The sequence below is a fragment of the Haliotis cracherodii genome, unplaced genomic scaffold (assembly GCF_022045235.1).
Source record: "Haliotis cracherodii isolate W230 unplaced genomic scaffold, xgHalCrac1.p SCAF_3, whole genome shotgun sequence".
NCBI classification, from domain to species: domain Eukaryota; kingdom Metazoa; phylum Mollusca; class Gastropoda; order Lepetellida; family Haliotidae; genus Haliotis; species Haliotis cracherodii.
The window spans coordinates 3,895,597-3,923,440 of NW_027266286.1; the positions used below are offsets into that span (position 1 = coordinate 3,895,597).

A 27,844-nucleotide genomic window follows, 5' to 3' on the forward strand; every position below is an offset into this window, starting at 1 on the left:
ATTGATAATGTACATTAAAACTTGCATTTCAGATGTTTGTCATCTCTCTAACTTTTGTTAGCACTTTGAGGCGCGCTCAAGTGTATCCGTGCATGCACACTTCACAAACACATTATCGACACAGTACCTTATAGAAATTGAATGTTTATGCATTGTTATAAATTACTCATAAAAGTCAAGGGACCCTGGTCACAGATCTAATGTAAAAAGAAAACGATGGAAGGGTCCCTAGATTTAAATACTACAGAAGAGAATTTCAGGGACTCAGAGACTCCGGGGTGCCAGGACCCTTTGAATTAAAACACTGTTCATGTATTTATTGCTTGGACTCTACTAACTCCTTTCAGTTGTAGAAAGTCTAGTTCCTAGACAGGGACCCTGGTGCAGTCCACCTTCAGTGCTGTGCAGTACTTGTACAGTAGACAAGTCATGACACCAATGTTGAGATATGCCACACACTGTAACAACATGTCCAGGCTGCGCTGGAGTGTCACGATTTCACACAAAAAACTCCACATTCTTCCACATTCTGCTCAAAGAATTTGGCAGTGCTTTCTCATTACATGCTGAAATGCCTCAAATGTGGTAGCTTCTACTCTTAACACATTATGTGTTTGTTTTTTCTCAGAATACATGACAAATCAGGTGCAGAACTCCATCGACTCTATTATGAGACCATATCTATGTAAAATATAACCCAAGAGAAGAAACAAACAATTCCAAGCATAAATGTGAAATATTTTCCAGCTGACAAAATCAGCTACATTACTTTGCATAACGGAAGAGCATAATGCTTCCAAACACAAACTGAGCTTTTTAAAAAGAAAAATGTTTGCAAGGCATGACTAACTGCTTGGACGTGTGTCGCACATCTATCGCTTTTATAGCATGAATACTCAAGGGTGAAGAGCTGTTATTCTGTCAAGAAACACATCTGCTTTGTTTTGAATTTGAAGAGTGTTATTAATGTTTGACATAACATACACTTGTATTCACCAACACCAGTCTGTGCCAAAACATCTCCAGCCCAAAATAGTTTCTTGTCGTAATTTTCAGTAGATATTAGTGTTAATATATGGGCTACTATATTAGCTGTGCATACAAGACAAAGCAAACATTTACAAGACTCAGGATTCGGACTAGTTCAGTAGTTGCTCAAGTTTTAAGTGTGTCACTATTACCAATCCATCTGAAAAAAAACCCATTGAATTTAACAATACGTTTTACAAGCTTTCCCAAAAACACTTTCCTGTTTGGTGAATCTGGTGATGCTGTCTGCTGAATCTGTTTAATGTCAACTCAGGTTTGCTTGTATCTAGTTCAGCAAAGACAGTATTCCCTTTGGTTAATCCTAGGTCATGGTCAGATATGTTCTTACATCTGCTGTTTCTTTTTTTTTCTGATGCAGTATCGTTTGCACAAGTTCCCAGGCTTATCAACTGACTTGGAATCAGTGGCCAATATTACAGAGCTATTGGATGGCTCGGGTCTAAATGCAAGTTCAATATGACAACTGTATAGCTCAGCAGGGGCACCACATATAACTCTACCAGATTACACGAGCCGGCATATTTCATCACCTTTACAGTAACTCTAGTGAGACAGATGCAGATACCACTCAACAGGTGTTCAACAGATGCTCCATGTTGACTATTACAGTGAGCTATTTCAATAAAAGCAACATGATCAAATTTCCAAGTGAAGGCAAAAGAAAAGCAAAGCCACACAACCCTACTTGACACTATTACATGTTTGAGAGAAAACCTGGAGAAAAACTAACATCTTGTGTTGAAGTTCAGGATACAAAACATGAAATAACAAATATCAAAATAAGCACATACATGTATCAGGCTGGAGTTGTCCAAAGGAACAGGCTGACAGCTCTACCTCATGTTAAAACTCCTACATTTGAGAAAACTTTGGACAGATGTCAGAGTGACAACTCCAGTTAAGCCGATCATTCAACCACTGGTCCAAAGACTCGATGAGCATGCACATCTTAACCAGGACATAATAGCTTCATTTCTAACTCCCATGCGGCTAAACAGATGCTCCAAAATGTCTACCATCTCAAATGAGAATGAAACTCTTATTCATTATAAGAACCCTAGTGCCTCATGATGACTTCAAGGGCTGGGACGAGTCCGAATTTACTACCTGGGTACCCACCCCCCTATTACCCGACACTACATAGGTACCCACTGCAGGTCTCAAGAGATGGGTACAAAATGTCCCATTGGGCATTTTATTACAGTAGCACTGGCAAAACGTGTTTAGATACATGTATTAAACAATCTGGTCATGCATACACTGAAGTTGACTCAAGTTATATCTTTATTCAAAGATGCGAAAAGTCAGAAGAAATGGGTGCATAGTCAGAAAGAAATGCGAACATTTGTGACTTGTAGTGTAATCATAGAGTTCTAGATATTTTTTGTCATTAACAATATATCACATGACCAACCACGGGTCCGGGTAGTCCTGTACCCGGGTCGGCAGGGTACTGAGTAGGACCCAGGTACCCAAGTACCCTAATGACAACTCGTGTTCTACCAAAATGTAGTAGCTACATCAACAACCAGTCTGAAATAAGCAGCAGACAGGATGCCTTTAAATTTGGCATCTACCAATACATGAGTGAGTGAGTTGGGTTTAATGACGCTTTTAACATTATTCCAGTTATATCATGGCGTGTCAGCTTAATGTGGGAGGAAAGCCCGAAGTGATGCAGGTCTCAGATGTTTACCACTACGGGTACGGTGCTGACAAACCTAGAAATATAATCAGGGTGAACCAGGCTCGAACCCACAATTATAGGTTTCTGGCGTTCCCAAGGGACGCAACTCTGCACAGCAAATTGCGGCGCCTTAGACGACCGGGCTACTCATGCTCCCCTATCAATACATGACATCGCTGTATCTAATAATAGTCAATCAAAGATGATAAGGTACTTACCCTCTGAAAATATTCCTATATGCGCCAAGAGTAAATCTACAAGTTGGTGAGATTTCTTGAGCGTTAACACATGTCTGCTTTCATTGGATAATAATGTACACACATTCACAACAAAGTCAACTTCATTTGGTAATCCCGATAATAATGATCTTTCCAGTTTATCATATTCACTTGGTTTCAAGAGATCTTGAGACAGGCTATACGTTTGCCGCACCGCATCTGAAAGTATAGGTTGTAGAATTAAACATTTAGAATAGTGAAGATTTATAATTCATCTCGCAAGTGATTCATGTCACTAGTGATTAGGAAGGAAAACTGCAAACTTTTTTCAGGCTAATTTTTAAAAGTATGGGTCATTTATTTGTCACAATAAGCCGCAGTTTCTTAAATGAGGGCCTGAAGAGTTGAGTCAGGGCCTGCAGCTTCTCATGTCGGTGGGTCCTGATGCCAGACTGGAAATGTTTTTTTATTACAAACGCTGACGTTCTTACAAGAAATCTTTTGCAAGAAAGAAGAAATGACTTATGAGAAGAGAAACCGATATATAATAAAATAAGTATTACCTAGAATATGAAAATAAATGATCTAGATATATAAATGCTTGTAGCAAAGGAATTCAAACAAATTGGTTCATACAACTATTGTTGTTCAATGGAGCATAGGAAGCAATAATAAAAGTTAACTATGGGGGCAACAGAGATTGTGACTGGATTACTGAAATACGCTTGGAAACACTGGAGACTTGGAGAAAAAAGGAAAATTGCATCTTCTGTTCCAACTCTACACAAAACACCTTCACATCTGAATTGTTTGCCGCCAGGCACTATCATCACAAATGTTACCTGTAACCTTAGAAACTCAGGAAATATATTTACACCATGCACAAAATGGCACAGGGTATCCATTTAGGTGATAAACTTAGTATGTGTTCAATGTAAAGGTTTCGAAACTAGATTCGATATCTGTAAATTTTATTCTAAACCACTAGGTTTATGTAGTGATCCTAGCTTCCCTTGTTTGGCTTATGTAGTGATCCTAGCTTCCCTTATTTGGCTTATGCAGTGATCCTAGCTTCCCTTGTAATATATAGGAGAAATTGTATCATAACTTCATTAGGCTATGTTAAGATGTGATCCCTTGTTCCCAATTTAATTCACATTGAATAAAAAATACCTTAACTAAACTACAGTTAAAATGGTCTGTGCTCTTTATTTTGCATCTGGTGAATTTTGGAAATTTTCTCATCAGCCTGACTGCATACCAAATAATTCTTTGCTCTTCATGTACACAGAATGTCATCAGAACATTTGCATTCTTGATGTTTTGTATGTTCTTTATCACATGCAGCATACTATCTCATCTAGATATCTCCAGAAAATGCAAGAAAACAATACACATTATTGATTAAAATCTCTAATTTTCATATGCGACCAAAAATAGTTTGACCTACAGTTGACATTTAGAAATACACTGCTTGTAAGAACCCAAGAACACATCTCAAATCAAGAGCAAAAAAGGTTGTAACATTTGCTCAAACTGCATCTAAAGTGCACATGACACGACCTAATGAACATGTTTGCTCGTCGAGACGGGGTTCAGGCATAAATATTAACAGAAGTCCAGCTCTTGAAGGAATCCCAATAGCAAGGACAGGTTGTGATGTGTAACAAGGCATGCATGTAGAAGCCAGTGTATCCCCAGATCCTGTAACCTCACCTGTAAGCTGATGATGATGATAGTTGTAGGTGAGGGGAACCCCAAATGTTGGTGTACACAACTTTTTCCGTGCTGGGTGACCATCGTCTTCATCATTCCTGTCGGGATCTTGGCCAAGGAAGTGGATTTTCTCATAAATGTGTAGGTACCTACGGACAGACAGTCACATTACTAACAAAAGGTGAGCCAGTGTGTTGAACTCATTATAAGATTCTGTCACAGACCAGGAAGTATACTGTGATGAGCAGACTCACTGAATACTTCAGTGAACCATAACCTGTGAAATCAGGGGTCCTGTAATAAATATACAATCGCTGGTAGGTATCTTGTTGCTGCATCTAGACAGGGGACACAGTGAGTAGTGTACCAATACCTGAACCTGTCTTCTTGTGAAACAGGGGCACAGATGTCAGTCATGGCTGATCGTAGGTTTGAATCTGATTTGCATTGATTATAATGTTTTGTCAGCACTGTACCTGTGCTTATGGGTTTCACCAAAATGGTAGACAAGTTTTAAATCCTCTCAGCTGACACCCCATAGCTGAAACACTTAACTTGCATGTGTGTAACAGGTAGACAGATGCATCATCTGCAAATCTACTTCCCCTAGTAAACAGTAAACATGTGAAATTCATGTTGTCAACCAATGAAAAATGCTTTTACGTCCCTTCCAAAATTCTACAAAAGCTGAAATGTTTTAAAAACAAAGGGGAGGAGAGGTGAAATGGGGTTTAACATCGCGTCCAAGATTATCACACTAATATAGTGGTGTGTGAGCCAACCAGTCCTTGTGTTAGCCCTGTAGTACCAAGCCCCAGAGAGGGTAAGAACAAGTACCGTCTTTTAACATCTTTTGGTATGACACGTCCTGAGTTCGAACCGTGCGGATGCTCTACAACTAGCGGCCAGGGGAAAAGTGAGACTGTATACATAATATAATAGAGGCAACATACACAACTTCCATCTAGTCTCCCATTAAAACATGCTCAATTTTTGAAAATGAGAAGTTATTTTGAAAGATGTTCACTTCACAGAAACTGTCAAGAGTAGAGTGTGTGACTTTTCCTATTGGAATGTGAGAAATGTACCTCTTGCAGTGCATGTCTGTGAAAGTGTGGTACACAGTGACATTTACTGCCAAAATATCTTCTGACATGACATTAAACAACCATACTACAGGGCATTACTCATTCTCTTGTGAAGTGTCCAGACATCTTTAATGTATATAACTCATTGGCAACATCACAGAACTGATAATACCTCTGTCAAGAGCCAACACAGCTTGTGTTTAAACAAAACGCAGAAATGGGGATTTGCATGATATCGGCGAAAAAAACCTTCCACTTTGTGACAGAAAATTTGTACATGACAATATCAGAAATATGGAGATATTCAGGCACATAATATTAATGAAAATAATATATTCGAAAGCTCTGACATGCATGAGAAACTTAGAAAAAACAAACATTTAATATGACAGTTAGGGCGCTGCATCAAACAAATTTCATTTATATCATAGAGCGTCAGCTTCATGTGAGAGGAAAGTTCAAAGCTCACACCACTAAGGAAGTAGATATGTAGCATTTTGATGCAAGCATGGATATAACGCTGACAAACCAAGAATCACAAGGCAAAAAGTGAGCAGGGCTAACTAATACCCCTGACTTCGACTGTAACACATTTCTAAGTTCAAAAACTTGAAAAAAAAAGCAATATGTTCTCAGAAAATCCACTTATCGAAATCAAACTTTGCACTGCACCTCTCTTATGGGTACAGAAACTGTACCCCCAATTGGAAAAGAATCACTTTTAAGTTATAGGTCGCACTAATGTTGAAGAAAAATAACCAAACTTTATTATTTCCTCAGAAAATTCACAAAAATAACAATCAAAATCAAACTTTGCACTTCACCTCTTCACTAGTATGGAAACTGTTCACTAAATTTGAAAAGAATCCATGCACTAGTTTCAAAGTGATAGGTCACACAAATGTTTCAGTAAACAAATTTGAAGTAAAAAAATGAAAAACTGCTGCATCTTTTCAGAAAATACAAAAATTTAAATCAAACTTCTTTGAAAAAATCTATGCTTTTGTTTTTAAGTTATAGGTCACAAAAAAAAGAAGAAGTTTTCGGATGTGACGGAATTCCTTGGTGTAACTATAAGTATATGCCCCCGTCCATTTAGGTCAGGGATAACACAATCAGAACAAATCTAAGATTCTAACACCTACTAGCAGATACTACCATGATTAAGGGAGAGTAAGAGCTCAAAACACTTTCACAAGTATTCCAGCCACATCACAGAAGGCCATTAATAATCAAGTCTGATCCAAGAATCAGTTGACTAGCTTGTTTGTTGTGAAATGCCACACAATATTCCAGCCATATCACAACAGAATGTTTTGTTTGTTTGTTGTTTAACGCAGCACTCCGCAATATTCCAGCTATATGACTGCGGTCTGTAAATAATCGAGTCTGGACCAGACAATCCAGTGATTGACATGAGCATCGATCCACGCAATGGGGATCAATGACATGCATCAACCACGTCAGCGAGCCTGACCACCTGACCCTGTTAGTCACCCTTTAAGACAAGCATAGTCGCCTTTTATGGCAAGCATGGGTTGCTGAAGACCTATTCTACCCCGGATCTTCACGGGTCCACAACAGAATGTAAATAATTGAAATTGGACCAGACAAACCAGTGACTGGTACTATGACCAACTTCAACCCCATCAGGACATGACACACAATTGCCAATAGACAAATAGTTCCTGAAGATGTCATGATAAAGCTCCTTCACGTAAACTGAACAAAAAAAAGTTACGGATCATGAATATTATGGGGGGACATTATTTTGGTAGTGGAGACAAAAATATCCCCAAAAATATTCACCATCCCTAACTTGTTTTGTTCAGTATATACTGATCACCCAGTGTTCTATTAGAGCAGAACATAAAGGAATACAAATATCACATCTCTGGTCATTTTATCAAGCTGATCAACAATCCGACTGCCTCAAAGTGGGTTCAAACTTGACCTATACAGCATAAACCGACTATCACCCCATGATTCTCCAAAGAAGCTATCACCAGAAAATCTCACGATATTGAGAACATGGTTTCCCGATAGATAGTTGTGTGTGTACGAAACCAGCTGAGCACAACCCCTTTCTTCCACGACACAGACACAGCACATACATGTGTATTGCTCCAGCACAGCTTGCTGTGTTGTTGTGAGTACAGCCTGATCATTGATTGTGGGTCAATGATTCTCAGCCACAACATTGCAGTGGGAGTGAGAGATTCTATATATAGCAGGCTGGTAGACCCTGACCTGATTAGCTGAGCACCAGTAATAGCAACACTGTCACTGGGTCAACGTGGGGGAGGGAGCATTCAGGGGACAGGACTCTAGTCACTTTCAGCCGTTCACCATCATTCTATCTTTCTTAACAAGTGGGTAGGAGTGTTAACATAGTTTTACCAATATTTGAACATCGTCTGGCAGAGGACACCAAAAATCGATGTTCAAAATTTCACATTAACAGGTTAGGGGACAAGTCGACGTTTTAACTACGAGGCTACCAAAGTGCCCTGCACACATTCTGTAGGGATTCCATGGGCCTCTGAAAGCCCTATACTTGTAGTACAGGCACAGTCACAGTCACAGTCACAGTCACAGCCACTAGTCTGTTTGCCTGAGACGACTGGTGAAAATCTGGAGGGACTAGTTGACACTCCCAGAATCTAGCCATTTCACATATACTGCCTGTCTTGAGCTGTGGTTTTGACCAATGTGGCAGGGTTGGGTGGGAAGAGAAGGGGGTCGTCTACGACTGCAGTAGGAGTTACCTAAGGATTGACTGGTTTGACTGGTTGAATGTCATTGTACCACTGGTCACCTTTCATGGGACAGATTAACTATAGTAATATGAACTACATGTGTTTTTTTAACTTCTTTTGACTAGCATATTTCTGACCGAAGTTTTACAGTGACTTTTCTTTCTCAATCCATATATATCTTAACTTAAAATGTTTACATAGTTCTCTGAGAATAGAAAATGCAGTTTACATTTGAAATAACGTAGCAATATTTGTCCAATAAACATGATAAAAGGAACACGAAGCAATGGTTTCCTTCAAGTACCTGGTGTTACCTAAGTCTTAACACATGCAGCAAATACTTAGACACAGATGTCTTTAATAATTCAGAAATTATGACAAACTATTCCTGAATACTGAAAGAACTATCAATATCAAACATAGCATGCTGTCATTACACAATTTACACAGTCATTACACATAAGTAACAGATAAAAGATAAGACTTCACAATCAGTTTCCTATCCTTTAATGTTTAATCCTGCAAGCATCTAAACATTGATGTGAAAAAAGTCACACAAATCAGAAGCATATGACTAACTTTAACAAACTTGGAACAGAAGCTGAATATAGTCTTTCAGAAACTGGCACCATTAAATGGCCTAAATGCACACATTGTTTTTGTGTACTCACCTGACATAGACAAACTTGAGTGCCTGGGCTCCATTTGTACAACTCCTGGGCACCTTGAACTCCCCCTGTATGTCCTCCCACTTCTCTTCATTGTTCACCTGTGCAGGGAGGAGAAGGAAGAGATCAACTTACAGCTAACAGCCTCAAAAGGATCTTATCATATTCACGCTACAGGCACACTCAAAAAGTGAACTACTTGAGTCTGACAGGATATAGCAAGCATGAAGCTGGGAGTGTGTAAACCATGGGGAGCCCCCGGACTTCAGCCTGATGAGTTGTACCAGGCAACTCCACATCAACCTAACGTCATTATGCAGAAAACCTGCTCTAGACGCTATTAATACATTCGCAAGCAAAATTCAATTACACTTTTTACATTTTTATGTACGCCTTTGCTAACCACGATGAATCAGAAATGACGTGAGCCCATCTGAATGGTGCATGAGATGGTTAGAACTTTAGAAATTACACAAATCATCAATTATAGTCATGTTATACCATAGAAAATTGTCTGTGCAAAATGTCTAACACTGAATTCCATATTAGGCCAACCTTGTTTTATTTCTTGGATAAATTTGTCAGAAATTGTTTTAATGTTTCTGCTCACCTAGACTAAGTCTAAGTCTCTGAAAATATGTAATTTTGACAGAAACAATGTAACTACATTTAAATTGAAAAGGAGCCCAGTAAAATGGGAGATTCAGATCATGTGGAAAATCTAGACTTGCTCATTAAGGGTTATAGCATTACAGTAAGGGCTGGCTGGAAGGGGAAATAACATGGTTAAGGGACTGTGAGAGAGACTACTGCTCACCTGAGAAACAGCTTTGTTTCAACTTCAGGCCCTTATGCAACTGCTTGAGTTTGGTTTAACTCAGCTTGAAAAAGTATTTCAAGAATATCAATGTGTCAGCCTAATCATTGCTGATGTGGAGGGCCTGACGTGATGCAGGTCAAAGAAGTTTCCCACTCTGGTGAAACTCACAAACAGGTAAGGTGCTGACCGGCAAGCATCAGCAGACCACAATGTGTAGGACAATATTCGGTTGGACACAAAAACGAGACAAAAAGGCTGTCAGGAGGTATCTGTGAGCATGTTTGTATTTTGTTAGCCATGTCTGTGAAAGAGACTGTTGTTGTTGTGGTGCATTTACCAGTCTACTGTAAATCTGTGATGCAGGTCAAACAAGTTGCTCAGACCAGCTTTAGCCAGCAGTAAACATTTTTCTACCTACTGTGTAAGTCTCTTTCAAGACATTTCATTTGATACAATTACCCAACTATACTTGCCCTAAACCAAACATATTACCCTACCTACCCTACCTACCCTACCCTACCCTACCCTACCCGTTAGAGGCATCATGTTAAGCGTGGCAAAGCTTTGTTTGATTGTTTGTTGTTAAACGCCACCCTCAGCAATATTTCAGCTAAATGACAGCGATCTGTAATGATCGAGTCTGGACCAGACAATCCAGTGATCATGAGCATCAATCCACGCAATTGGTATACTATGACAGGCATCAACCAAGTCAGCGAACCTGACCATTTGATCCACTTAGTCGCCTATTACAACAAGCATAGTCGCCTTTACTGCAAGCATGGGATGCTGAAGACCTATTCTTCACAGGTCTCATGGTAAAGCAACACAAGTGGTAACCTTGACAATTTAACATATTTGGGAACACTTTTAATTAGATGCTGAACTCATATCTCATATGGATGCCTTAATATCAAACATATTCGAAACATGTTCTTCACAATGTTCTAATGTTATTAACACTAAAAAATAGTGACCCTTCCATTTCATAACAGCAAACTCATTATCGTGTATGTCAATGAACAAAATTCATGATTTATGTATCCAGCCTAAGCTGGAAGAAATCAACATCTTCATGCTTGCTTGTTCAGATATGATCAGGACGAACTATTAGTACTTCATCATCACACACTTCCTCTTGCACATCAATAATACCATGGGGAGTTGAGTGTGCACTAAGTACACACAGATGAAGTACTTCCTTGCAACATCCTACATCACCTCATGCAACATTCCAAAATATTTCACACTACTATAAAAAAATAAATCAATCAAGCTTCCTTTTTTCATTTCAGGTCGGCCTCGCATAGATCTCCGCGAGTATGCAGTGAAGCCAGCTAAAGAGGATACACAACTACAGAATTAAATCTGTTTCTCTCCAACACTATCACGAACACCATTCCAGCCTAGACTAATCCTTTTCATGTTGAAGCTTGCTATGCTGGCCCAGTGGTAGCAGGGGGCTTCGAGTAGGTCGTTCGCCTACACTAGCTTATCATACAAAGCTTACAGGTCAAACAAGCGTCTCCTGCCACATACACACAATACAAAAAACATATAGCCCACGCCACTAGGTGTTGCCAGGCATTTTGCATACATCTCGCTAAACTTCCAATATCCCATAAAAAACATCTGGAACTAGCTTAAACTGCACAGGGTGAAACTTGTTGTCACATCCAGTTGTATTAACAATAAACAGCCAGAAAAAAAATCAATAGGACCAAGCTGAGGGTGAATATCTTGTCCCTCATTACCATGTGGACTGTGGTTAGGCCACAGCTTGATTGCCGCCACTTCTATCTAACACACCAAATTAATTTCATAGCTGACTACTCCACCACTAAAGCTGTGTGTCATCTGGTGCACCATATGATACCGCTAATGAACTAGGGAGTTGGGAACATGGCCACACTGTCAACAACACATTCAATTCCATAAGTCACATCTGTTATCCTTCACTGAATTAAACCAAACATTGAATTTTCCTCTAATAGTTTAACAAAGTACATATTGAGCCAATGCTTTGTAAATGGAAATTTAGAAGTAACACACATTATGGATCTGAATATGCACAACTATAAGATATAAATAACATATTGTTTTTAAAGCCGGTAATTTAGTATTCAGATCATGCTAATAGCCTCTTTGAAAACAAATATCAAATAACATAAGCTCCCTACTCTGAAAGTACCAGACCGCACCCACATTAACTGTGACTAGACGCTGATGGATTTCTTGTAATTAGGATGTGACTCACAAATACGTACATGCGTCTGGCAATAAAATTGGATGAAAAATCAAGATCACATTTGGAGGCTTGCTCATTTGTAACCCGGCAACAATACACCATACATCTGCAGGGACATTTTGACTCCATTATGATACAACTCACAAAGTCTTTGTACAGACAGATACTATAAACATGAAGGATGTGATAAAAGAAGTGAAAGAGCAGCCACTGTAAATATATTGACATCCATCATTGTCACAGTGCCGTATTTGTAGCCAGCACCAAGCAAGTGGCTGTTTGATGTCCCTATCCAAGGTCTAGTGGTAACTTGGCTTGCAGATTGATCACGGAGGTGGTACGATCAAAGTGCATCAAAATTGATTTCAACCACGCTTTCAGCTCCAATCTCCCCTTGTGTGATGTTAACTGTCCAAGTGGATTATAGGGGTCTCATCATACAGTCTGCCTTCTTTGATGTCTTCCTTGGAAGAAAGACTAGTTCACCTCAGAAACACAATACCCTTTACTAAACTGTCAACATATATTTTAAATATAAGAGCAAACACCCAACATTGCTGTGTTATAACTGGATGGCTAATGACTTATATATGTAATAATGATACTACAGCATCAACCTTTTGTGGTGAACACAACAAGATTATTAAACTTGGCAAACGCAAAATATCCAAAAAAAAGATTTGTGAAAGTGACTGTGGACTTGGGCCAGCCTTAGATACATAGAGAATACTACAATCATTCTCGTTAGACACCATTTTTACGAAACGAGTGGAACTTCTGTGATATCTGACCGAGCGAAAGCGAGGTCAGATAACATAGAAAGTTCACGAGTTTTGTAAATATGGTATCTAACGAGAATGAGTGTGGTATTTTATTTATTACCCACGTTAAATATATATTTAAGTGTAAATATATAACAACTTTCGTTTGTTGACAGACCAAACTGAAACTGGTTGCAAAATCTGGTTGCATATGAATATTGATATATGCCCAAATATGGGCATTGTTGACATTTCTATGCATACGCATAAACAACATGCGCCTGCAGTTGTGTTTGCAAAGAAAACAGCACCGATGCTCAAGATCCTTTTGGAAGAAATTCTTCAACTTTGGTAATTCAAGCACCATGTTGTTAGTACGAAGGACACCTATAAGAAAATTTGAAAAGTCACATAATCACCGCACTTGAATATCGGACCAACAGTCGGTCACTCGCACTGCCAGTGTCCCGTCTGTGCAATCAAAATGATTCGGTTTCCTTGATCTATCAGCTGAATTTATATCATGTCCGTACCATTTTGGAAGAGGGAAATCAGAGTGTTTGCCAAAGACATTCATGTTAACTGTGCCTCCCTATACTGAAGACGTGAAAATCAACAAACTCAAGTCTGCTTGCATGTCAGTGACAGCTTCGAACGATCGAAGGGCAAGGTCACCACCGGAATAAGAAAAGACAATCGTGGTCTACTCACAGCTTTTTACGCTAGAGATAGGGAATGTTATTGTTCACATTTGGGATGTTCGGGGCCACAAAATCAGAAGTCAGGCACACTTCCACAGATTTTTCGAAAGATTTGTATCTGGTCGTGCAGTCGTGTACGTTCAATCATGAACAACACCTCCCGAAACAGCACCCCAAAATACGCTTCGAAGGGGACACTGATGGCACAACCGGATCATCCCAAGTAAGTCTAGATATCTGTCCGGATAGTTAAACAGACTTCATTTCACCACGCTTATCTTTATACGTTAAATCAAATTGAAAGTTGCGCAACTGGTCGTGTGCGTCACGCTCACGCTATTGATCGGTAGTCGTACTTTGTAAATGGATATAACTCGATTATATATACATGTAATGTCTGTAGAAGCTCTATGCATAACTTATATAGAATGCAAACTGAATTTGATGTGTGTAACTATTTTGTTTGTTTTAATAAAGTGTTTGTAAATATCTCTCTTTCTCATTATTAATTTCTTCAGTTCTGCCTTGTAGTTGCAAAATGAATGACGTCTCACGATTTTTAATGACTGAAAAAAAGTAGTCCCGGTGTGACAGTGGTCATGGTTATCCAATCAAAACGAATAAAACAAGGTCAACATTGTACAACAAATGTGTGACGTACGGATTTAGTATCTTACCACCTGTAACTTCACCACGTGGGTAATAATAAAGACTATTCCAGGGGACTTTTTCCACCAGTTCTCAGAGTTTGTAGCTAGTATTGCTTGAAAAATACAAATATGTTCACTATGTACATTTTCTGTCAGTTTTATTCAGTTCCCATTTATAGCAAAATTGAAGCACTGAGAACTTGTTCAGGTCAGTGTTCCACAAAGTGATCTTAACGCTACGATTGTCGATTGTCTTATGTTAAGGTACGAGGGTTAGGATCGCCTTAGCACTAAGATGGCTTTGTGGGGCAGGACCCTGAACTATGCAACAAATGCAACAAGTCAATGTGGACTACCATCGTTGAATTGTTACTTGTCCCCAGTAAATATACTCCTAGTCTTGCACTAGTGCACCAGCATGAATTTCGAAGGCTGTATGTAGTGTCATGTCTTCTACTGACTAATGCACCATCTACAGCATGATAGAAGAACACATGTAATATATGTACCAATGGGATCCAGTATCACCAAAAAGGTCAGGCAGCACAACTTCAGCCAAAGATTCAAAACAATCATGAGCGATGCAAGCATCTTTTAATAATGCACTAAAACCAGTCCCAAATGGCAAGAAGATATATAACAACAATCCCTTTAAGTTTGTCTGTGAGATGCAAAAACTTAAAAGCCAAAACTAAACATTAAGTCTAAACTGCTTGAATATATACTGAAGCACAGTGACAAAGCATATCAACTTTAATTCAAAATCAGAAGAGACGTGTTTTTGTGTTCAAGTCCATCTCCAAACACAGTGTACAACATTAAATTAAATCAACCCTGTTGTGTTTCATTATCTCATGCCTAAATACCCAGAACTTAATTTGAATTTTTGGCCATTTTGCAAGTTATTTAAAAAATATATATCAAATATGTATCTTGAAAGTGTCTAAGGATATGCTCAAATCAATAGGCTAAAATTGAAAACATTTTGCGCTAGAGTTTCAGTACACTTGCTTGCAAGGTCCATCTGTGGTGAAAGTATCTAGTTGGGTTAGACAGTTTCTGTGCTAGTTTAAAATAAAAAAGAACTACCAGTACCTCATTTCTGCTTATAAATAAGTACACTACTGGTCTGAATTGAGCTGTTGACTTTTTTTATATAGATCATAGTGCCTATTAGGCATACGATACAGCAAAGTCACGACACAATATGTATCATGATATGCATATAATTTTTTATGCCCGAACGGCATGGAAACTTCTTGACAATAAATATTTCAGAGCAGGTTGAAAATGAAAAGCTAGCTAGTAGACACATTTTCATAGCGGCAATTTTAGAAGCGAACTTCAAACACTAATTACAATACATTTTGTGATATTTGACTGACAAAACCGCTAGGGGTATTTAAATGACTGGTAAGTAATATATTTTACAAAGTGTATCATCTTGTTTCGACAAAAAATATATCATAATGTATCATTTCATCCCTAGTGTATATTCGGCATAGGATATTCTATCTTCTTTTTCCCTTTGAATGATAAGGCTATGGCATCAGCAACATAACATGCCAGTGGCCCAATGGGACTAATATGTAGTGTTGCATGACCTAGGTATTCTATGTGAGGAGTAACAATACCACTGCACAAACCACACAGATAGTTCTCTCAAAATACCACAGCTATATACAAAACATTCTACCAACATGAAACACTGACATCCTAGACAATATACAGCAATCATAAAATCATTAATAACTCTCATTCCTTATCTGAAGAATGCTGTCAACAATATTTCAGAGTTCCGCGATGTTTCTTTTGAAGACATCACTTCTGATGAAGCCATCAACCAGTTGCTTCATACACCACTGGGACAGTAACAACGCTATGCGAGATTCCTGGCTATGCAATGCTGAACACAAGACATAGTCCCACATAATCAATTGAAATAACCAGAGCAAGGCAGGTTCTGAATGGATCCATGTCTCTAGATAGATCATTGTGGCATTGATATGGAGGTCAGAAGCAGGACAGCTATAAATAGACTCTCAGTGTAAGCATTGGTAACCTTGCTTTTCTACCTATGGTATTGACATGCTCCATTTGACATGTAGGTTTCCTGGTCAGTAGAGCAGAATGGACAAGCAGAATGCAGAGTTATTTTGATGACAATTGAACTGCCACAATTCCAATGTTTACTCCAGTGTGTATGCTAAATGAAGATGGTAAGCTCCAAGTGGTACAGGTCATAGACTTTGAGTGAAACAAGTGAGCATGGGTATGATGCTGACAGACCACAGAGCTTATCTTGGATTCAAACTCATTGCACCGTGAAGGGACAACTCTGTATAACAGATAGGGGCCCTTGAAGCTATTGAGTCACCAGTGACCCTCTCTGATTAAAGACAATCAGGTAATGGCTGCTTTTTCATAGTAGAAAAATATAATAACTCTATGCAAAGAGTTTCATCAAGAGCAGGATAACTGATGGAGTCATCAAGGTTGTATATTTGAAGGTGTGAGAGTGACGTAGGGGTTCACATGACACATTGTTTGTTTGTTTGTTTGTTTGTTTATTTGTTGTTTAACACTGCACTCAGCGATATTCCAGCTATATGACGGCGGTCTGTAAATAATTGAGTCTGGACCAGACAATCAAGTGATTGACATGAGCATCAATCCACGCAATTGTGATAGGATGACATGCATCAACCAAGTCAGCGAGCCTGACCACCCGATCCCGTTAGTCAACTTTTATGGCAAGCATGGGTTGCTGAAGACGTATTCTAACCTTAATCTTCACGGGTTTCATGACGCACGGTTTAAACTTCAAATTCAATAGTTTTCATACACAGAACATCAAGTGATTATGGTGCACGATGGGCAGCAAACTACCTGCTTGGCTATGTTTTCCAGTTTGATGCAACAAGAACCAGTAGACTGGGGGCACTGATCCACTCTATCAGCTAAAATGTTTCACTGGATTAGCCTAGCCTAATCATGGGAGTTTCATAGGAATCCCCAAAAGTTGAATATTCAATCAACACCTACATCCTCTTAGCCAAACTGGACTCACTTAATCATGTTTAGAGAAAGATACTTGAGAAATATCAGTTCCATGAAGTTTGGATATGATGCAAAAGTTCTTGTTATGTTTTTGGTACATCTGCAAGTGAATGTTGCGAACAGACGTCACAGACGTTTACCACTTTCGTGAAACCCATGAGCATGGGCATGGTGACAAACCTAGAAACATAATCGGGGCGAACTGGGATTCAAACCCATAATCCTAGGTTTCTGGCATGCCCAAGGGGCGCAACTCTGCACAGCGAATCGCGGCGCCTTAGACGACATGGCCACCCATGCCCACTATTCCAGGTGTCGTGACCAGGCAAATCAGTTACTGAAGTCATGAGCAACACTCCATGCCATCGGCGTATCATCACACGTAATCAACAAGGTACCTCAGTCTCACCCCCCCCCCCCCCCCCCCGATCCAATTTTTGCCTCATCTTCCAACAAGCTTGAGGTCCTGGAGACCATTCTGACCCATTGCGAATTTTCCTGTCCATCCCAAAGTTTGTCACCAATGCTTGTTATAACAGCTGACTATGAGGAAGAGTGATGTGATCTACTATCTTACTGACTGATCTGTTGATAACTTTGATTAAACATGCGGGGAGAATTATCAACATGATCAATTTCAACATGTGTTGCAAAAATGAAAACAACTAACATGTACACGAAAATAAACTCAATGACATGGTTCATTCAAACGATATGACATAAACATTTTGAAATCTTCAAAAAGTTCATGTTACTTGAAGTAAGACACATCAAGAAAACATTTCTGGCAGTCTGACAAAATCTCGAAAGCAGACAAGGTGTTGCAGTCCATGTCTTCAATTCTGACAGTCACTGAGTGTTAAAATCTCTGTGTGGAAATCCCTACAAGACCTCTTACTCCTCTGTTTTGTGCAACATTTAAAAAAAGATTGCTTGACACACCAAAACATCTTAAATAACTGTTGTTTGTTTGTTGTTTACACCACACTCGGCAATATTCCAGCTATATGACGTTGATCTGTAACCAGTCGAGTCTGGACCAAACAATTCAGTAATTTACTCCAAATAACTGGGAAGGACAGAGAACAACAACTGGGCAACATACTTCGGACTTATGCCATGTTATGGTAATTAAATTTGGTTTTTGGTTGTTTCTTATTAAAGGTGCACTTTAGGAAGGTAGCCTGTATTGCCTTGAAACCAAAGCCATTGATGGACATGAAGACAATCTTTTGACAGATTTGTTTTTCAATGTTGAATTTCTCACAAACTATCGTAAACAGTGGGAATGGTTGGTATGGTTGATATTGCCAAGCCAACATTAAGGCTGGTTTGTAACTTGCATTCTGATTGGTACGCTAGATATAGTAGGGTAGCCAATCAAATTGGCTAAAGGAAATCAAGAGCGGGTAATTTGAGAATCGCACTGATGGATCCAGGGATTAGTGTAGGTTTCACCAAATGCTAGCCCATGCAGATATAGAGGATGTTATTGGAACAGGGTGCTTAATATGGCGAACATGGTAGGTACTTTACAACAAACACAAGTACACCCAGATATGCAGTAAGGTGGATTTACATACAGCTTCCCATGACCACTATAATAAAACACACATGATCAGTCGATTGAATAAAAGAGCGAGTTCTCACACGAACGTTATTGTCAGTTAAATATATAAAGGAAGTAACAATACACTTTCAAACATTAGAATGACTAGGTAATCAATCTTTGACAAAAACTTTTGCGACTACTACCCGCAACTTAACTCTCATCATTTTCAGCAGAATTATACTCGACTCAGGCTTTGGGCTAGTAGCTAAAGTCACAGACGGCAGTGTCTGAAAAAGTATTTCCCAAGTACTTTAATACCATTTTACATGGCCACACGTACAATAACCCTTTAAAAGGTTTTGTGTCAATGGATGATTTCAAGTGCTGGTGGCGTTGCACAATGTATTTAGGTCTATTATACCTACAGTGCATCATTACTAAAGGTGTAATGATACGGTAGGATGACGATATGATACATATCTTGATACTATGGGTGCTTTACACTCCGTATCCAGATACATGACTTTCATTTCACGAATTGATATTCTTTCATTTTGCAGGTGAATTCCAACCCTGAATCATTTTTTATAAAATTTCAGAGATCAAAGGTAGGACATTGTACAACAGAAACATATTGCCTAGATCGTAGATGGCACTGTGAATGGTGTGTTATTTATGTCAAACCATAAAATACTATAGAATCTGCGACAGCTGTTGGTTGAACTGTAAATTACTATTCACATGTTTTACCAGGTTCAGACACAACACCAGATTTCAAGGTGTATGCAAATTTCAATGCTGCACTCAGATTACTGGGTGTTTATTTGACATGCACAAAAAGAATGGAAATTCTTCCTCAAAGGGACATAATCCTTTATTGGCACCTTTGCCCTCGAGATTTCAGTGCTGCCTTCAAATACCGACGTATGTTATCATCACACTCAAATTATGGTACACCTTGTAATCACAAGACAATGGGGGTAAGCCATGGTGTATTTTCAAAATGGCGGCAATATTATTAGCACCAAAAAGCTTTAAGACATATTTTCTCTGTTAAATGCAATAAACTCTTTAAGTCCAATATTGAAAGTGTTTAACATTAATCTCTAATTTTACATCTTCGAGTTAAAAATTCTCAAATTTCAAATATGAAACTTAACTTGGAGTTTGTATACGGCAGCCAGTGACTTGATTCACTAGCTTAGGTAATGACTCGATTGTTTTTTCTGGATCCTCTGATGTCATATCGCAATGAATTGTAAACTTAATTTGAAGAAAACAAACATTGCGGTACTTTGAGGATATACAAGGTGTTACATGATGATTATGTTCCAAGCTTATGGTAAATTGTAATGACACAAGAGAGTTGTGGTCGATATGACAAACGCCCAGTAATTTAAGTGCAGCACTGAAATTTACCTACGCCTTGAAATTTGGGTTTGTGTCCAGACCTGTTTACACCAATATAAATGGTAATGAAATGCATTGTAGGTATTGCGATACAAGGGTCATAAATCAATATATATTGTATTGTGGTCCTTGTATCATTCTACAATACTGTCTTGCCGTATCGTTACACCACTAATCCTTACACCCCAAATTTTATTACAATGTATGTTTTAACCAAGAATCTTCGTCTTGGAATCCCAAAGCAAAGGAAGTTCAGAAATATGTAAAAATGTAAGAAAACAAATCATCATGGTGACAGAGCAGTGTTTTTTTGTTGTCAGCATACAGTTGTGTAACTGTATCTGAGATTATAACTGAGCCAGGGAATGAGTCCTTCGATGCCAGGTGTGTTTTTTCCTTCCAAACTGTGAGATACTTTCCATATCTATTAATAACTTAGTCATTCCGCACTGAAGACACAGAGTTTTTTGTCACTGGCTACTATGCTCTGGATTGATTTAGGTTGTAACACCAACAGGTTTGAGAGTATATCTGCAACATATGCATAAAAATGTTGAAGAAATCCAAGAAAACATCATCTTCCTGAGGTAAGGGAGTTAACTGACTATAAAAGTCCAGTTTCCAACCTAGCCGAACTTGCAGGAATTTCTTGGCTAGATCGAAGCATCACCAGTGGGTATTACAAGTTATGTCCCTGGTATGTCCCTGGTATGTCCCTCCCAACTCTCATATCACTTGCATTTGCCTAAAACAAAATTCTGTCCCCCAGTCAAGACGACCTGATCAAAATCTATATTGTGATAAAATGGGTCTTACTTTGCGAACTGCATAAAATCACGTGAGCATCTTGATTAAAAATCCTGAAATCGACTGAAACCTGAACAAGAATTTATGTTTACTTGTTGTTTAATGCCGCACTCAGCAATATTCCAGCTATATGACGGCGGTCTGTAAATAACCGAGTCTCGACAAGACAATACAGTGACTGACATCATGAGCATCAATACATGCAATTGGGATCGATGACATGCTTCAACCATCCGATCCCATTAGTCAGCATTATTCCAGCTAGAGTGAGTAAGTTGAGTTTAACACCGCTTTTAACAGTATTCCAGTTATATCTCGCTGTGTCAGCTTAATTTGGGAGGAAAGCCCAAAGTGACGCAAGTCTCAGACATTTACCACTTCAGTGAAACCCGCGAGCACGGGTTTGGTGCTGACAAACCTAGAAACATAGTGGGGGCTAATCGGGATGCAAACCGGGATTCGAACCCACAATCATAGGTTTCTGGTGTGCCCAAGGGATGCAACTCTGCACAGCTAATCGCGTTGCCTCAGATGACTGGGCCATCTGTGCCTCCAAATATAGCTTTGAAAATTGTAAACATTACCAGTAGGACCAATCCATCTGACAGCAGTGTATTGTTTACTTACTTGTTCTGATTTTGGTCACACTTCAGGACACGCTCTGATTGGCTGATGACACAACATATTGAACTCATGGCATGGTAGCTCACAGTATCTTCCCGAGGCAAGGGCATTAACTGACTATAAAAAACCAGTTTCCACCCTTGCCAAACTAGGCTGGAATTCCCAGGCTTGATCGTAGCACAACCTGTGTCTATTACGAGTTATGTCCTTTCTATGTCCCTCCTACTGACCAATCAGAGTCCACCTCGCCCAGTCAAGATGGTCTGACCAATATTCAAGATTTATATTGTAAATAAAACGTGTCTTACCTCACAAAGTGCATCAAATCACTTGATCACCCAGATTAAAATCATGCAAAATATCTGTTGACACCCAGTTGGCGGTACACATGATTTGCAACATGAGGTCAAACGAAATCTGCACTTAGAAACCCATGTTGTTTGTGAACCTGATGTCTAGTTTGTTGCTTGATTTTGATTGGACTATGCATAGACTCAGTAGTCCAGCCAAAATGTAACTCAAGAATTCCAGCTTAATTCTTGCCTCAGGAAGATGGATCGCAGCAGCTGATGTTATGTGCTAGTACATCTTGTTGTAGGAAGTGTTCACTGTTATTGGCAGCAAAGTGAAACATATGTACCTTAGCCAGAAGCATTATATATTCCTTTAGTTGTTGTTGACACTGGGAGAGACAACATTGTCCAAGGAGTTTGGAGAGTTTACAGTTACTAGAAAGCTGTCTGTACCTATACAAGAGCAAGTTGAGGGCGATTCAGGCCTATTACGACCTTATTTTATCTATTTGCCCAGTGAAAAAGGATAAAACTGACTACATGCCAGCTCTCAACTCCATTTGATTCAAAAACAGAGCAAATGCCAAATTCAAGACATTATATTTTATTCTGGACATTTGTGAGTGCACTGACATTTGTTATAGGGCCTGTTACCTGTGATTGTAAACCTAATCAGACGTGTTTCAATATCCATTGGCCTTGAGTGGTTACGTACTGATTTCACAACTTAGTTCTGTATGTTAACCTTCGTGTTTCAACTTGGGAATCACTTGATAACACTGCTCAAAAAGTATGGTTTTCAGCAGATTACAGCAAAGCAATGGATACATTCATTATTCATAGTGGGAAAAAGCCACAGAGATACGAAAGCTGATGCATGAATGTCAAATGAAATTAATAGGCAGTAAACACCAATTTTATGACAAAACACCACTTTTGGTCAATAATCTGGATTAGTAGACTTTGCCTTCGGAAAAGTAAAGTCTTGCTGTTCACTCGTCCACAGACAAGTTAACAAATTTGATATTTCCACCCTGGTACAGCTGTAAGTAACGCCATTGTTGTGGAAACATCTCACCAATGATACACAAGGGTAAGGCTTGAACATTACATAGTGTTTTCTCGTATTTGTGAGTGTAGTGGCCGTTGATCTAAACCAAATGATCCCCAAAAGGATACAACTGCATCATCAGATGAACTTTCACTGACACAGTGATGACGACTTGTGGTCAGGGATAACAACAGATTGATGCAAATTACTTTTAAAGTATAATACCTTAACAATGTATTGTTTGTACCCTGACATGTTTCCAAAGTTCTCACTTTCAAGATTCGGGACCCGTGAATATCCGGGGTAGAATAGGTCCTTCAGCAACCCATGCTTGTCATAAGAGGCGACTAACAGGATCGACTGTCGACTGTCATCCTATCCCCGTGGATCGATGCGCATGATATCAACCACTGGATTGTCTAGTCCAGACGCGATTATGTACACAGACCGCCGTCATATAGCTGGAATATTGCTGAGTGCGGCGTTTAACAAGAAATAAACAAACAAACAAAATCCAAGATGCAGCAATGTGATCTACTTCAACTGAGGCAAAACACTTGGATCGGCATATTGTTCCAAAATTGGTGCTTATTTCAGACCAGTGGAAAGGCACCCAAATATGTATTTCCGATTGAACTTGATTGTTTTCACAGGTGTACATATACTGCATGACTGGTACATTTACTATTGAAATTCAAACCAATAGAAGATGTGATTTGCACTTACATTTGATAAGCATGCAAACATTTCCTAAACATGATATGATTTGAAGTAATACACAAACCTAATAAAGCATCATCAACATGAAAGTAGGTCACTAAAAATAGTTTCCATGACAATAATGTGAAAATGAACAAGAACATAGAATGACAAGAAAAACATAAGACCTGTAATAAAAGCTAGTCCCAGATCGTTTAGATCAGCACCAACAGAAGGAATTAACAACATTAATTGATTACGTAATCTAACAAAACAGGAATAAAAACAAATTTGGCCAAGCGCGACGCTCCAGTCAATGATGTTTACATCCGATAAGTGCACGTGTTGACACTGAATCTACCTGAACATAAACAAAGGACAACGTGCACCACGAATCGGAAGAAACACATTCTAACGAAGGCGAATCATGACGGCTTCCCGAGCCAAACGCTCACTGCAACGCCGATCGTCAGAATATTGAATACAGACATTTCGATTAGAAACACGATGGAGAGAAAATAGAAGCAATTGATATACTATTTTAGACCACGGAGGTAAATTCAAACTAACATTACCTTCTGGAATCCCCCGAGTTCTATCACACGTCGGTACAAGCGATACAGATCAACCTCTCTTCCTCCTATTTGGGGAATGCGATCATACGGTGTTCTGAAACGAGACACGACAACCATATTTTGCAAATTATTATCCTAAATTGAAGTCAGAATACAATAACGATAGCACGAGATTCGAGTGAATCAAATACGTACCCTCTGTTTTGGTGAAAACCTTGCAAATCCTGCAAAAAGCTGCGGCGTTCCTCTTCATACGTGAAAGGGTCTTTGTTCAAAAGGTTAGCCATTTTGAAACTGAATAATCCACAATAATATACACTTATTGTTTCCCCAAGCACCTCAAAGAGTACGATCAGCCTACAACGTGGGCGACATCGATAATATTACACCGAACTGCGGGGTAAATCCTCAATATTTTGGGGATTCCACATATCCTTGCTGGCTGAGGCTGAACTCGCGACTACGCTGACCAGTCCCTGTGCACAAACTCAGTCCAAAATGAGCACAAATCCGGGCGATCTAGGCCTAATTTCAGACCTAGAAGGTTATCCAGATCCTAATACACCTGGATATTAGTTAATTGGTTTAACCTTGAGCCATCATCGTTGTCCATACGCGTCTAAATTCAACAAAAATCCTAACAAAAAACATAATGAACATGCCGAAATGCGATTGTTCACTAGAGGGGTCCCTGCTATTGCTCATTGCCTCGAAGCCGTTAGCCAATATGGCGGAGTCCATGAGGTGCTTCCGCGACAAGTGAGATGCATCACCTCAGACAATTAAAGTTTATAGGAACTACAATTGCAAAATTAATATATTTTAGTGCATTAAAGACATGTGCTCAAGTAGATCTGTGCACGCGATGCTTCACAACGACATCACTTTCTTTGCAAACAAAGACACCCGCCTTGCTGGCGAAGCGAGTGACCAGAGTGCGCTAAGAACGACAACTCTTGCCAATCAAAACAGCCCCACCCCTTCATAATTACCAGTTCTGGGTCTACATAGTTTTTTTGATGGTTGATTATTGATACTTTCGGGCCGGTTGTGATAAATTTGTCTTAAAGATGTGTCATCATTTATTTGTTAACATAATGTGGAATTTATTCAGAGAAATGAATTGAAAGTATGTATAATTTAATATAGGTATTGGAGGGCAAAATACCATACTGTAGAAACATAGCATACTTCGTTAACTATGAATTTGTGATTTCTATTCTTTATACTTTCTTTAAGGCTACTTTTCATACACCCTAATCTGTTACAAAAGGTAATGTTAAAACAATACTCCATGGACTGTCGATCCGAGCAACTAGTTTAAGGTTTACTTTTTCTATTTCTTGAAGTTCAGTTTTGTTATATTCAATGGGTGTAAAGTAACTGTAGATGTAGACGTTAAGTTATTTCGTCAACGGGTATTCAAGGGTAATAATGAAATATGAATGGTCCATTTAACGCTCTGGATTACATTTCTGCATGTACATAAGTGACAGGTAAGGTGTTCGTCGAACAGTAGAACTCGATCGTTGTGTATGGTGCATCTGTAACTTTCTGCTTCGAAACCAAACTTTTTTGTGTTTCTTTCCCACAATATCAACGTCTGTTTACATCGACGAATATTAGATAATGCCGTTAAATACTCTATAAATAGCTCGAGGATAGCCCTTGTATCAGAATACAGTGGGCCGGTGCCTCTATAAATAAGCACAGATAAAATCAATGACAGCGAGTAACGTCGTAGTATTGCCGCCACTACGGTAGTAGAGATCGTAGTTCCTCTCGGCCGCGCACTCACTGAAACGTAATCGATGGCACGTGACCACGTGATGTGTGAATGAGGCCGCCGAAGTTCCTCTCCCACGCTCCCTATATACATACTCCAGCGCTACCAACCACACATAGATAGTTTAGCTGCACTAGGGCTAACTGGCTAAGCAGTGTACTATTCACAAACTCAATTGAAGGCAGCCGGAGAACTACCTGAAAGATGTGATAATACTTGTGTATTCGAAGGGGAATGTTAAATGGCGATTAACAAGACCTGTTTTATCTACCACACATTGAGAATGGACATTTCTGTTTATTGCTGATGTTGGAATCGTCCGTCAAGCATGGCAAGACGGATACTGAGGCTGCTGCAGATAGTCGTGACAGACGAGATGGGAAATGAGTTTGATTACTTCTGCATAGACATGTTTTTTACGCACGTTTAACACATGCCCATATCATAAGCGGTATAACTTATTTAATGACGTCCCGCTAATACAGTGGTCTTAAACAGAAATAGAAAGTAATCTGTAAAACCAGGGATCTGGTATTGTATGTGCGTTTTTGTTTGTTGTTTAACGCCGCACTCAGCAATATTCAAGCTATATGACGGCGGTCTGTAAATAATCGAGTCTGGACCAGACAATCCAGTGTTCGATTGACATCATGAGCATCGATCCACGCAATTTAGTTACGATGACATGCATCAACCAAGTCAGCGTTCCTGACCACCCGATCACGTTAGTCGCCTCTTACGACAAGCATAGTCGTCTCTTGCATGGGTTGCTGAAGACCTAGTGTACCCCGGATCTTCAGTGGTCCAAAGTCTTACGTAAACAGCCTGGCATCTCTGACGCCATACGCCATTTCCAAAACCACGGATCTTAATGTAAACTGTATGCATTTGTCTGACCCATGGATGGTGTTGCAACATATGTTGTGTATTTAGAAGTTGGGTCGTTGTTGATGTTGCTGCTGTGTGGTGTTTGGAATGGTGGTGTTATTCGACAACGAAGATGCACCTGGTGCTTCATGCGGTATGCGTTGTGAGTTAATGTTATTTTGCGCCGCATACTGCTGTATTCAAGCTGAGCATCGGCACCTGTAAATAATCAAATCCAGGGAAACAAGTGGTTAATAGCAAGAGCATCGACCCACACTGTTGGGTCACAGTGTCCACCATCCGATCCTCAGGGACTATACAGGGAAGGTATTCCCAAAGGGGTATTAATTAAAACTACGAACCTGGTAAAGTAGACGTGTTGGTTGGACAGACCTAGTACTTACGGAAGGGGAGGTCTGATTGTTATACACCCCGACTGTGGGATGTCTGCATTTTATTTGATAAAAAAACATAAGTCCTATAAAAATTGGAAAGTTTAGCCAAATGTTTTTTATGAGTGAGAAATGTATTGTGTAATAATTAAATTCATTTTTAGTCTATGCGCCGGAGAGGGTCTCAAACATGTTGCATCGCATATCTTGTTATGTATGGGCGAATACACTTGGTGAATAGATGATGATGCTGCTGTCGGATCAGGAAATCTGTTTTGGTTGTTTCAAAGCAGTAAATGAAGACAATATTTTCACGATTGTACGCTGTTACTCCATACAGGTAAACGCAGAGTGTTTTACGA

General features: G+C 39.3%; 1 protein-coding gene across 2 annotated transcripts in view; it reads right to left on the bottom strand.

Moving 5' to 3' along the window:
* The window catches only part of LOC139473596 (AT-rich interactive domain-containing protein 2-like), a 49,054-nt gene extending 23,942 nt beyond the window's left edge, over positions 1 to 25,112 (bottom strand). For both annotated transcript variants that reach the window (XM_071256269.1, XM_071256268.1), the window contains exons 1-5: positions 24,633 to 25,112; positions 24,438 to 24,531; positions 9,190 to 9,287; positions 4,672 to 4,820; positions 2,956 to 3,174 (exon numbers count right to left, since the gene is read on the bottom strand). In XM_071256269.1, coding sequence (XP_071112370.1) covers positions 2,956 to 3,174; positions 4,672 to 4,820; positions 9,190 to 9,287; positions 24,438 to 24,531; positions 24,633 to 24,724 — 652 coding nt within the window. In that variant the 5' untranslated portion in view covers positions 24,725 to 25,112. The remainder of the gene's footprint in view (positions 1 to 2,955; positions 3,175 to 4,671; positions 4,821 to 9,189; positions 9,288 to 24,437; positions 24,532 to 24,632) is intronic.
* Between the last annotated feature and the right edge of the window lie 2,732 nt (positions 25,113 to 27,844).